General features: G+C 37.0%; 1 protein-coding gene across 5 annotated transcripts; it reads left to right on the top strand.

Annotated features, from left to right (window-relative positions):
• The first annotated feature begins 8,794 nt into the window (after window positions 1-8,794).
• LOC149204944 (histone H3.2) lies at window positions 8,795-9,897 on the top strand. 5 transcript variants are annotated; one of them, XR_016252399.1, is made up of 3 exons: window positions 8,795-9,296; window positions 9,449-9,507; window positions 9,688-9,897. XR_016252399.1 is itself a non-coding variant. In XM_089394839.1 (2 exons), exon 1 carries the CDS (start codon window positions 8,847-8,849, stop codon window positions 9,255-9,257), a length of 411 nt encoding a protein of 136 aa, XP_089250965.1. In that variant the 5' UTR covers window positions 8,795-8,846; the 3' UTR covers window positions 9,258-9,296; window positions 9,449-9,897. The 5 variants fall into 5 exon arrangements, 2 of the variants coding, with proteins under 2 accessions (XP_089250965.1, XP_089250964.1); XR_016252398.1 differs by having other exon boundaries at window positions 9,443-9,507; XR_016252397.1 differs by having other exon boundaries at window positions 8,795-9,507.
• Window positions 9,898-13,412: the final 3,515 nt, after the last annotated feature.

Raw genomic sequence — 13,412 nt, 5'->3', positions numbered from 1 at the left:
AGCTGGTTTATTTCCATTTCTGGTTGTAAGCATATTTCAGTATTTTCCATTAATGAAATGAAGTATTATTTCCGCTGCATCTTTGTGTATATGGTTATCTCTGTAATTTGTTGCGTTCCTGTTTAAATCCGGATCAGTTGCTCACAATCGGCCACACAATGGTCAGTTGCATCACAAAATGTGCAAGGAAACATGTCCCATAAATAATCAAAATCACCAACATTTTTAAAATTCCCATGACACTTATACATGTCCTTTGGGTTGTGACTTTGACGATGAGGACTAGACTTTGCATGTCCCTTGGAATATTCATCTCTGTTTGGAGATAAATTTCCATCATCACTACCATCATGGTGTGGCATATCATCACTTGATGATTTCTTTGCCTCAACAATTTTAGAGCACTCTCTAATTTCTCCATGACCATAACCCAATCCTTCATATTGTGGTCATTCTTTCACCTCGATAGGATTAGTGATACCTTGGCCATTAACTCTGAGACCTCTTCCATCATAACCCATCTAAGTTAAAAGCTTCATACCAATACCTTTGGTATGCTTTTCAAAGGTTGCAAAAGATGTATGATCAACATTAGCTGAAGGAGTAGAACTAGAAATTCTAATTACCTCCTTTGATTTGTCACCCATATTTTATGTTTCAGATGTTGATGACGAAGTGGATGATGACTCAAGCCAACCACTTTTACCAACTGGCACATAAGGAGAATCTTTCAAATGCTGACAAAACTCACAAGCATCATTCTCAACATAGGGTCCATATCCTATGTACGGATCATGCCCACAAATTGACTTCATCTTAGAGGGGTTCTTTGCTGCTTCTAGGTTGGAACTCTCACAAGTTTGTTCCTCCACTACATGCTGCAACTGTAGGCACATTTGCCTTTTATCCTCCTATACAATTTCAAACAATCTCCTCAGCTCAACATTCTCCATTAGAATAGACAAATTAATCTCCTCCAACTCTTGGATTCTTTCATGCTTCAATTTCTTGCCCATACTTTCAACTTGGTCAGAACCTGCTCTGATACCACCTGATCTAAAAATGGAAGGAGCACTTCTCATCTCAAAAATTGATCATCCTCTGACGCTTTGTAAGTAAACCAAATGGGTCTTAAAAGGCAAAACAAGTTTCACAACCTCTTTAAGATGGCGAGTTTAAGTTTCACATGAACTTTAAAAGAGAAATACATTCACATGCAACTCAAAATGAAAAACACGAAGAGAAGAAACCAACATTTAATGACAGGGTTCACCCCTCCTAGGCTACATCTTTGGGCCTGCTCCAATAGCTAGACTACTCTATTGATTTCAGCAGCAAATGAGTACATACGAATTGTTGACATAAGAGTGACTCGTTTCCCCTATAAAGAAACAATTCTCCTAAAAAAGAATTCTCACTCAAAAAATGACTCCCTACAACAAGCCATGAAAATGTCAACATAAAAAGGACTTCCACACAATAGGTCCTTATACTCCATCTGAAATCCAAGCACAAAAATATACAACAACTCCATAATGAGGTGTTGAGAAGAACTTCTCTCATGAACACGTATTGAGAAATACTAAAAAGAGCTACTCTACTGGAGTAACAACTACTGCAAATGAGATTAAAAGGTTGGAAAATCTTTAACTAGGCTATCTCCATGCTCAAAATGCCTTCATACTGCTTCAAAACTCTGATTGTCTTTGGCACTAAAATACTTGGTTATGAAAAAATTCTAACATAAGGTGCTCAAATAAGACAGCTAAGGTTGCCATTGAATCCAGGACACTTGAAAACTCCCATATAGGCTCTTCTTGAGCTCAAAAAGGTTAAAATTGAGCAAGATATGCTTCTCCAAGCCAAACTCTGCTATCTATTCTGCAAATTGACAAAAACTCCTAATTGTCCTGCAAATTCGCCCTTTACATAGTCCATCGAGTGAAAATTTTTCCTGGGACCAACATGATTTCCACCAAAAAAAGGTGTGATTTTTCGCCTCATTAAATTGCACAATGACGCCTAAGCGTTGAATTTTCAACCCTGTTGACGGTTGCATGGTGCCATGTGGCTGGGCCTTATCCCCCTGCCCCCGTCAGACTTGGCTCCCCTCCAGTGGTTGTTTTCAAATCAATAGCACTAGGGATTGGGGTTGCATCCCCGCCCTCTTCCTAGTAGCACCCCATGGCTTGTGCACGGTCATGTGAAGCCCCATATGCCTGGGGGCCTAGGTCCTAGACCCTGCTCCAGTAGTGCCCTCATTTCTAGCCGGTGGTCTCATGCGATGTTGTGACTGGGGGCCAGGGCTAACGCCTGACCCCCTATATGCCTTGACTGTAAACTTTATAATGAAATTTAATATTACCATAAACAAGTGACACTTGTGGCTTAGTGGTTGGTCGCCAATTTTCACATGGCAAGTTGCAGGTTCGACCCCCGCTGATCACATTCGACCTATACATATAATTTTGACCAATGAGGAGGTGCCACGTGGCAACCTCCTATTGGGCCACCAAAATAACCTCAACCAATAAAATGATGCTAACTCACCCATGTACAAATCGACACTTTGCAAGCTTTGGTTGGTCCCCTGTACGCCCAGTTGGCATGCTAACGTCAGCAGTACGGACTGCCCTATCAGCCCATTTGCAATTTTTTTTAACTGTTTGGCCAAAACTTCAGAACATCATAACTTGAGCATATGATGTCGGTTTGAGGTGATTTTAGTGTTGTTGGAATCAGGACGACGAACACTATGATTTGACGCCAGTTTTAGGAGATTTCGATCACTTTCTTTTTCGAGCCTATTTTTGATCTGTGGATCATTAGTCCTGTGAAGGTATAACCAATCCATAACCAAAAGCATACTATATGATCCCAATGGAAGCACATTCAAATGCACTATTGTAGGCATACCATTCATATCAAATGTGCAGGCTCTTACCCAATGATGAACTCTTTTCTAAGTACCTGTAGCCAATGACACCAACCAAGACTCTGCATGCACTTATTTTCTCAAACCACACTTATTCACAAGGTTAGGATTAACATAAATATAATTAGACCCAGTTTCAATCAAAATAGAAACAACTAGATCACAAATCTTACCTTCCATCTCAATAATAGGTGCCTGGTGATTCATCTGCCTATTATAAAATGTTACATAGGTCTGAGGAATGCTCTGTCTAACATCCCCAACTGTGTACACCTCTAGAGCACTGTAGATCTGAGTCCTACCACCCTGATATGATGGATAATCCTTCTTGAGATTATCCTTGCCACATATCCAATACTGCAACTATCTCCTACCATCACCTCTATTTTGTTTCTCTTTAGATTGCGACCCATGTCCCCTCTCTACTACATTAAACTTCTTGTAAGGAGCAACATTCTCTTTCTCACCTGTACCATGAGGTTTTCCCTGCTTCAGTGGCCATTTGCTTTTAGTATTATCATTCCCTTTGCAACCCTACTTAGACTTGGTCTTACATTTTGATTGCTCATAACAATGCTTCAACTTTCCAAAGAATTCCTCTAGCGACCGAGGCTCATCATACTAAATCTGATCCTTAAATGTTAATGGCAATCCACTGATAAATCTCTAAACTTTTGTCTTCTCGTCCTTAAGATACAACACATACCTCAACAACTCAAAGAACTTATTTGTGTACTGCTCATCTGTCATCCATCCCATCTTCGGCATGTAGAACTCCTTGGCCTTTTTGTCATAATACCTCTTTGACAAATACTTCTTCTTGAAGAGTCTCTTGAATTCATGCCAACTCAACTCTTCTTTCCTGATGTCTCTGACATGCTTCACATTTTGCCTCTAGATGTCCACATTCCCTTTGAGGCTGAAAATGACTATTTTGGCCTTCATGTTCCCTGTATATCATGTAGCTCAAAGAAATTATTGATGTCTTTGCATCTTCTAGTTTCTTCAACTTTGCATCAAATGTAGGTGGCTTGGCTTTCTTTAACTCATCCGACAAATATCCCTTGTCACTCCTCCTGTAAGGATGATAGCAATGATGACCATGATACCTATCTGAACTAGAACTAGAATAGAGTCCATATCCACTGCCTTTCCTATCAAGTGTATCCAAGAATATGCCATCTCTGACTGTGTCATCTCTATTTGACCTCTGCCCACCATGAGACTTACTACCATATGCCCCATTAGTGTTGTTCTCTTGTTCATAACTGATATGTGGCTGCCCCTGTCTCTGTAAGTATGAAAAAAATTAAAGGATAACTACATTGACCTTTGCTTGTTTCTCATATTCCCTAACAAGCCTTTTCTATGATTGAATGATCCTATCATTATCCACATTGCAACTTATGATTTCTTCCTTTAAACTTCTCAAACTGTCTACCATCTTTGGAGAGTACTCGTCTCTTGGTTGTTCATCTGATATGTAGGGAGAGTCTCATGAATAATAATCTACATTTTGCTAGTCATCTTTGATCCTCTACTTCCTGCAAACATACCATGTCAGATAACCAAATAGAAACATAATCAACATACCTCATTGAAGTTTAGGGGAGGCTATCTCGTCTATAAAATCCGTCCAGATTAGCACAATACATGTATATACAATCATATTAATATATCGACATCATGCATGATAATACCAACTGCATACCATGACCTCATGCACGACAACTATAACCATGGCAATGCATGCATAACAACCATATATACACTAACATGCATGCATGACAAACACATTATACCCATTCAATCCAAGTATTTGAACCATGCTTTGATACCAATTTGTAACACCACCTACCACATTTACCCACTTTCATCGACCTTCCAGGGTAAACATGAGTTGAGGGATACTATGACATGACTCAACCTCCTAAGTACAGTTAAGGAAGTGGAATTGACAAACTGGAACCTTACTGGCCTTCCTCGAGAGCTGCAGGACACCCAGAAGCCAAACAACCATTGCTAGTACCCAAATCTTGAGCTGGAATGTTTTTTCTAGTGACCTAGGTTCCCAACCACATACATGACAAGGCCTCCATGCGGTTGAGGGTATCCAAATGCATGCATAAGCCTACTAGGGTGCAGTTGTGACCCAAATTTCTTAGTTAAGAAGGTGCGGCCTCAGATTCAAAGCCTAAATTCCAGGTTAGCCTCTAGACCACTGCCTAGAACTCAATGAGACTTTCCAGAATGATAAGTAACTCAATGACAAGGCTAGCATACAAATTTGAATCACAAAATTGACCTAACCAGGCCTAACCATGACTGTAATTTCATCAAACATATCGACAACATGTAATCTAGAGGTCGTGAATGCATATTTGAATATAGGGGTCTGAAACTTATTTGAGAATCATCCAGAAGGTCTATTTCCCTCTCATAATAGTTACAATAACATTTGTTAGCTAATGCATTGAATAACCATATATCAACAAATCAAACATATCAAGAGCCATAACTAGAGCCTGTTATGGAACCATGCTTATAACCAACATATAACCAGAATAATAACCATGATAAAACAACCATAAAAGCCACATAATAACAAGTACAAGTACTTATGAAATACAAGAGGAAAATAGATCTTATTAACATATGCAAAAGGCAACCAAGTCGGGGACTTTCATGTACCACCTAGCCATAGATTGGGTTGAACAAAATCTTTCTTTTAGCCAATCACCCACATGCCATATTCTAAGCATGAATGTGGGACTCAAGCCAAAATCAACCAAGGCTTCTCGGAGATTAAACCACCCCCACCCTAAGGATTTACCGCAATCCTGCCAAAACCGGTCAAGGGATCACTATGCCCAAAACAAGCTTGGATGCCTCATAATTTCTTCACCAATACCTTGAGGAATTTGTCTATATCCACCCTTAGGATTTACCACAATCTTGCCAAAACTGGTCAAGGGATTCCTAGGCCCTTGGGAATTCTCCTGAGACCACCTCACCTGGTTCCAAAACCATCTAGCAATTCACAACTCAACTGAATGAAAGAACCCCATCACACCATGGCTATATAGAAATGACAAGGCAAGGCTGAAACCACTGCACACCTGGAAAAACCCATGCCCATCATAACATTAGAATCAAATACACAGATGCATGTACCATGCATTAAAAAACCAGCTAGGAAATCACACATGCAACTTGTTACCTGCAAGTATTCTTGTTGAAGCTGTTTGATCCAAATTTTCCTTGCTTATCCCTTACTTTCATTTGCTTCCTTCGCTTTCCTTTTTTCCAATGCTAGAGTGCTCCGAGAATTCTCTAAGTGTGTAAGAGTATGAGAGAATATAGAGAGATCCAAGCTAAAACTAAAAAAAGTTGTGAACTGATCCTCAAAAGCCTTTTTATCACTCAGACCTCTATTTTCTCCAAATTCCTCTATTTTTCCTTCAATTTCCCTCTCATGCAAAACCTATGACCTTTCATCTCCCTTTCCTCCTAATTTCCTTTATTTTCATAAATAAAATGCCAATTAATGCCTCTTTTCCTTTTCAATCCCTTTTCCAATTTCCTTAGCCATAATAAACCGAAATGAACACTCACTAGGATGTTTTTCCAAACATTCAACTTGGAATACGTGTCCCATGACCTTGTTCTTATTTTACCTTTATTAACTTTATTACATGAACTTTTAACCCAACGTTGTTACACTTAAAATTTTACCATTTTCTATTAGTGAGGTTCTAGCATAGGTGTTCCTTTTATCTCCATTCGAAACGAGATAGAATTATCTCATTGTTGGTAGGAATATCAATCTTTAGAGTCATCACAATTGTCTCCGTCCACGTATATTCCTTTTGGATGATAACCAAATTGACATTTTGCACAACATTATGTGTAGGGATTTTATTTCTAACCTCCATACCATGTGAAATTTCCAACCTCATTGAGATTTCTTTTTCAAGTGACTTTTTGACCCATACCTTCTTCCAAATAGGGAGTTTGCACTCAGTTTCCAAGTTACCTTACTTATGAAAGTACTTAAACATAAATGGTAACCCTTCATAGTCAAGAGTATGCTTAATAAAGCTCATTCCTTGATTTAATACATATGGTTTTCCAAGCCTCTTATAAATCCAAATCCACAAGGATATGAGCAATGGCCACAATGCATGTATCATGAAATGTCATATGTACAACTTATATATGTCCTAGTGAATTCCTTGTCAACTTGAACACATCATATGACCAAAAATCAATAGGTAGACATGGTAGTTTTGGAGTTAGCATGACCTTCACCATTTAAGAATTGAAGGAAGGGGACCATTGTTTTGGGGACAATGAGTTAAGTCCCATTTCCAATAAGAACCCAAAAGTTTCTCTGCCTCTTTTTGTTCACAAAATGAACACCATCTAACACTCGACAAGAATATAAAACAAAGAATACCTAAGAAAGGGTTCTCAATGGGATGTAACCCAATCCTTTAACAACTTATCTCTTATTTCCATTAAGACAACCAATGGTAGTCTTCTTCATCATATCAACAACCTCATTAATTTTAACGTCCTCACCAAGGACCACCTTAATTAGCCTACTATGCTTCTTCATACACTTCTTCCTTTAGTGAGTTGTAGATTCATAACCACCAAAGCCTTGAGATTTTGACACCTCTCCACTTTGGAGGTTTCCCTTATTACCCATCTACTTAGATATGCTACCTATAACACCCCCATTCAAAGTTGCAAGATCCTGTGACCTACCTACAAAAATAGAAATGGTATTCGTACCTCCCCTAGAGTTAATACACATTGTGGAGTAGGAAAGGCATTTAGAAAGATAGGTATGGAAGGAGACTCCATGATTGAGGCATTAACAAACTCAATACCTTTGCTTTGGATGCCAAAACTTCATGATTTAACAACATATCCTCATTAGATTCATGGATATCTTCATTTAGTATTGGACCTAGGACCTTTACTCTATTCTCGAGTCCAAATTGATTAGGACCATTATTCACATCAAAAAGCCTGTAAAGGGTTTTGTCAATACTTGACAACTTGTTAGTCCACAAAGTTTCAACCACTTCATGAAACATTTTTAAAGTGTCTTCCCTTAAAGGGTTAGACCCTGGAAGAGTGAACATTCAATTGACTAGAAAAGACAATTAAACATGGAGAAGTCCATATCCAAATCCCATCATAAGAGTCGAGAAAATAGCCCATGAGTTTAGTCTCCATTTGTGTACCGACTTCACAATCATAAATCTTGAGATTGAAACCCTAGAATTGAAACTCTAAACCCCTTATCATCCAAAATGTCCAATAATCGAAATCAAAACAATTTTTTTTTTGGGGACGTTTAAGTACATACCTTAACATATTGCCTTTTATAATTAAAAATGTGACCCAAGCAAAAAAAAAACACATGTTCAACGATTAAGTGTACTCAAGGTGTACATTCATCCACTACCCATATAACAAAACAATCTCATTAGGTCAATGAATGATCAAATCACAAGCACACAATTTCAACCCAATGAATGATCAAATCACAAGCATTAGTGGGTTTGAAGCTTTGGACATGAAGATCAGCATGCCACATATAGTTATTGCACTTGAGAAACATGGTAGTTAACAAATACAAGACACAAAATTGTTCGTTCCTTGTGCATTTCTTGTGTTAGGGAAGCTTAGGCGATCCGTGTCGCGTGGGTGGAAGGATCGGCGGATGGGAATGTGGACCGTCGATTAAGGGTTAAGAAAGGACGGTGGCGATGAGATGTGTAATAGGAATCAAATCTTTGAAGGTCTTTAAAAGGGCAAGCCGTAGCCCAGGCATTCATTGTGGTTGATTGTTTATTGAATTTTAAGTTGCAGATCAGAGCATAGAAGCGAAGAGATGGCCCGAACAAAGCAGACTGCTCGCAAGTCAACTGGAGGAAAGGCCCCACGGAAGCAGCTGGCCACTAAGGCAGCGAGGAAGTCTGCCCCGGCGACTGGTGGAGTGAAGAAGCCTCACAGGTTCAGACCTGGAACTGTTGCTCTCCGTGAAATCCGAAAATACCAGAAGAGCACCGAGCTTTTGATAAGAAAGCTGCCTTTCCAGAGGCTTGTAAGGGAGATTGCTCAGGACTTCAAGACGGATTTGAGGTTCCAGTCGTCAGCGGTGGCTGCACTCCAAGAGGCGGCGGAGGCGTATTTGGTTGGGCTCTTCGAAGATACTAACCTGTGCGCTATTCACGCCAAGAGGGTAACAATTATGCCCAAAGATATCCAGCTCGCCCGCCGCATCCGTGGAGAGAGGGCCTAAAATGTGCATTCATAATTCTTTTGCTAATCACTGTCAATGGTGTGTTTTCACACCACCATCTGGTCTTTTAAATTTGTTTTCCCTCCTGCCTTTTGCACTCGTGATTTATAGTAAAACGGTCTCCACCTTGGGTTAATTATGCGAAATTTTCCAATTTTATGCTAAAGTGACAGCAGTGTGCGTAGATGCAGGCATGGTGTTGACAACCAGCGAACGGGATGAAGTGATGCCCTGCCGATGAGTTGGAAAGGTACCGGTTTAGTGAAAATGGGGTACAAGTAAAAGGAATTGAACTTGAAAGGGATGGGTTTAGTGAAAAATGAGTAGAAGTAAAAAGAATTGAACTTGAGCATATTAGAGATGGGTTTTGATATTGGGACCTGTAGGTTATTGGCCTGCCATGTTTTTGCTGATGTGTTTTTTTCTGCAGGGTGTTTGTTATTTTAGGGTCTTTGATAGAGCCAGGTTTTGGATGACACCTGGGTGGGTGCGGATGTTTGAGTCCAGTTGTATCGGGGGTTTGGATCTTTGGTCTTGTCGTATATTTTGTTGCAGGTTATTTATTAGTTTGACTTTATCTTAATTCCAGATATAGTTTAGATATATTTACGAAAGGGATTTATTGGTTTAAGGGTATTTATTAGTTTACATCTACTTTAATTCCGGAATGGGTGAGATGAGGTGTGAACACAAGCATAAGTGATGCCTCGAGAAACTAGCTTGGGTGAGATGAGATGTGAACACTGGAAACATGCAAATTTGTTAAAGAATAATAAAACTTCTTTTATCTGTAGAATTTGTTTTCCCTACACTGGGGTTTTCTGAGGTTTTCGGAGGGGCAATTTGCTTAAAAATCTTGTGTTTTGTTTTATTTGCGTGTTTTCTCAATTCTTGTGGTTTATTAAGTCGTGAAATTTGCATTGTGTTTTTATCATTATTTGCAATAAATTAATTTGTTGGAACAAAAAATTGTTTAAAAAGTAAGAGAATAATTACTAAATTAACTGTGATAATATTTTCACAATCTAGACAATTGTTTCCCTACATAAACTTGATTTCAGATATAAATATTTTGACTTCATTAAACTTTTATGTTTATGATTCATGTTGGTCTAAGTGATATTTTGTTCATTAGCTAGGACACATTAACTTTAGAAGAATGTATTCATTGCTTTGATTGTAGATGCACTCTATAGCCTAATATGAGGGAAGATGTTGTAGTGTCTAAAAAAATGAATTGTAGATGCATTCTATAGCCTAATATGAGGGAAGATGTTGTAGTGTCTAAAAGATGAATTGTTACATCAAGTACTAATAATAATAAAACATAATATTGATTAGATTAAAACATCAAGATTTGATCTTTTGGCACTCTTAAATTTGAATTTAAAATGGATCTAATGTTGAAATATATCAAAGATTTTTTTTTTTTTTTTTTTTTTTTTTTTTTGGTTTTCCTTCGAGTGCTTGTGTCATGTTTGAGTTAACAAATATCTCTTTTTCTATTATGTTAAGAGAAAAAAAAACTAAATGTAAATTTTCATTTTTTTTTTTCTTTCTTAATTTACAATCAAAATTTAAGTAAAAAAAAACTATTAGTTTTAAAAAATAAATTGAAAATGTAATGATCATTGAATATGCATAAATAATCATTTAATGACTAACAAAATAGTTGTGCAACCACAATACATGGTGTTTTTTTTTTTTTTTTTTTTTTTTTTTTTTTTTTTTTTTTTTTTTTTTTTATTTAATTATTATTATTATTATTATTATTATTAGGTTTTTTTTTTTATTTGTTCTATTTTATTTGTTGTTGTCTATTTCGGGTTTTATTTCCTTCAAATGCTTGTGTTATGTTTGAGTTGACAAATATCTCCTTTTTTATTATGTTAATAGAAAAAGCCTAAATGTATATTTTCATTTTTTTTTTCTTAACTTACAATCAAAATTTAAGTTTAAAAAAGTAAATTGAAAGTGTAATGATCATTTAATATGCATAAATAATCATTTAATGACTAACAAAATAGTCATGCAACCACAATACATGGTGAGTGTAGCTAATGGGTCATTAATGGGTGGGGGGAGTATATGTCACTCGTTTGATATTGTACTTGGTGAAATTAGATAGGGGAGATACACTACCTTCCATTAATGACCCAATAACTACATATATATTGTTAGCCACACTACATATTGGCATTGGTTTTTTGGAGCCAAAGCCAAAGGGATTCATGACGGATTAGTGGTGGGCATCTTAAAGCCAAAGGGATCCACAAGGCATTGACATTCATGGTGGACAACACAAAGGTATTCTTAAATCGGTGGAGTGCAAATACTTCTAAAACAAACTAACTTTCCTCACCTAACACAAAAATTTACTAGTTCAAGGCTTCAATTACCTTGCGCTTTTTAACAAATTTAACTTGTAATAGTGAGAAAAAGATATTAGGCATTTGTGGCTATTTAACATAGCAAAAATCTAAAGGTTAAACACCTTATCAAATGAAATGTAGCTAACCTTTAAATGTGTGAATTTTCCATGTAGCCTTTTAAGGTGGCAAGGGGATAACCAAGACTACAATATTTCTTGAAATCAATATAAATAATCAAAGCAAAGACTTACTCTAGTTTAGCCCCAACATGCCATTTTGCATCTACCCAACATGAACTAACAAGAGTTTTAAAAATGCAGAAAGAGTAATTAAAAAGAGTTTTAAACCAAGTTGCAAAATAATATTGCTGAAAGCCATGCACACCTCCCTGAAGGACACCGAACAAAGTCTAATTACAAGGCCACAACATTATAAAACAATGTAAATACAATCATGGAGCCAGTTCAACAATGTCAACATGCTAATTACAACACTACCACATTATAAAGCAATGAAAATAACAATCATGGACCCACTTCAACTTATGCAAATAAAAGTAGGAAAAGCTCAAAGTTGTAATCTTTTTCCTATGGGAAATATTTATTAATGTGTGATTTCCCCCATTACTTGTGGCCTTGATTAAAAACTCATTTTTCCACACCTTCATATGTATATTATAAAATACATATAGAGGACTTTCGCTTGTATTCTTAAATATCAATGTGTTTTTGGTTAGCTACAATGCCCAACATAATACTAAAGATGCTTTGCTAACTTGATATCCTCCTACCAAGCCTTTAGGGTTTATTTTAGATTATTACAAGCTTGTGGTAACTTGGGGATTTGTGGGTTCAAAAGTACATTTGCATAGCTTTCAAATGATCTTTTTAATAATGTCTCAAATGAGGACCTTGTTGGCTAAAGTTATAAAAACAAAGAGTCTTGTTTTAAGGAAAGCTTTGACTTTTCACTCTTTCCTCCATCGTCAAGATTTATTTCAAGGTCATTAATGATCTTTATCAAATACTAAGAATGTGTCCAATGTGCAAATGCGCTAAAGCCATCCACATAAAAGAGTCTTGTTTCAAGGGGAGCTTTGCTTTTCCACTCCTTCCATCATTGTTGAGAGTTTATTTTAAGGCCATCTATGATCATTGTTGAACACCTAAGACTCGTAGTATAATACTCTCTTGTTAGATGGATTTTTTTGATCATGTTAGCGGATCATCCTCTCCAAGAATGATGGCATTTAAAGATAGCATTATAATTCTTTTGTATCTTGGTTGATCATAGTTACATCCTTTTCCTCTTCTGCTTGACCATAATATCACTGAAACCTACTATACTCCCACAATAATGAGAGTTATAATATAAGAAGGCTTGAAGGATGAGTAAGCCTTTTGATAACTAGTAAGTCTCTCAACTCTCAATCTAACTATAAATGCCAAGGTGGATATTTGTGCCATTGTTAATTTTTGTTTAGAAGGTCTGTGGTTACTGCACACAATGAGATTACATAGACATATATCCTTGTAGAACCATGGATCAAAAGTATTATAGTTTTGACATCCTTTTAATGATAACCAAGATTTTGATATTGTGACATCCTGTTATCACCCCAAGAAACTTTCTTAGTTTGTAGCTCGGAGATGCTCGAGAACATTACAAATTCAACTCAATGTTGGAAATGGATGAATGGAAGGAATGATGTTTGTTCAAGCCAGATAACCACTCATACTTTGCTTGATTTCAAACATGCGTGAACACCTCCAGACTACAAGGT

This window comes from Pinus tabuliformis, chromosome 1_2 (assembly GCF_031772625.1).
Source record: "Pinus tabuliformis cultivar Carrire ecotype Pingquan chromosome 1_2, CPIR1, whole genome shotgun sequence".
Classification (NCBI taxonomy): domain Eukaryota; kingdom Viridiplantae; phylum Streptophyta; class Pinopsida; order Pinales; family Pinaceae; genus Pinus; species Pinus tabuliformis.
The sequence above is the reverse complement of the archived record's forward strand: the minus strand, read 5'-3'. Positions and strand labels throughout refer to the sequence as shown.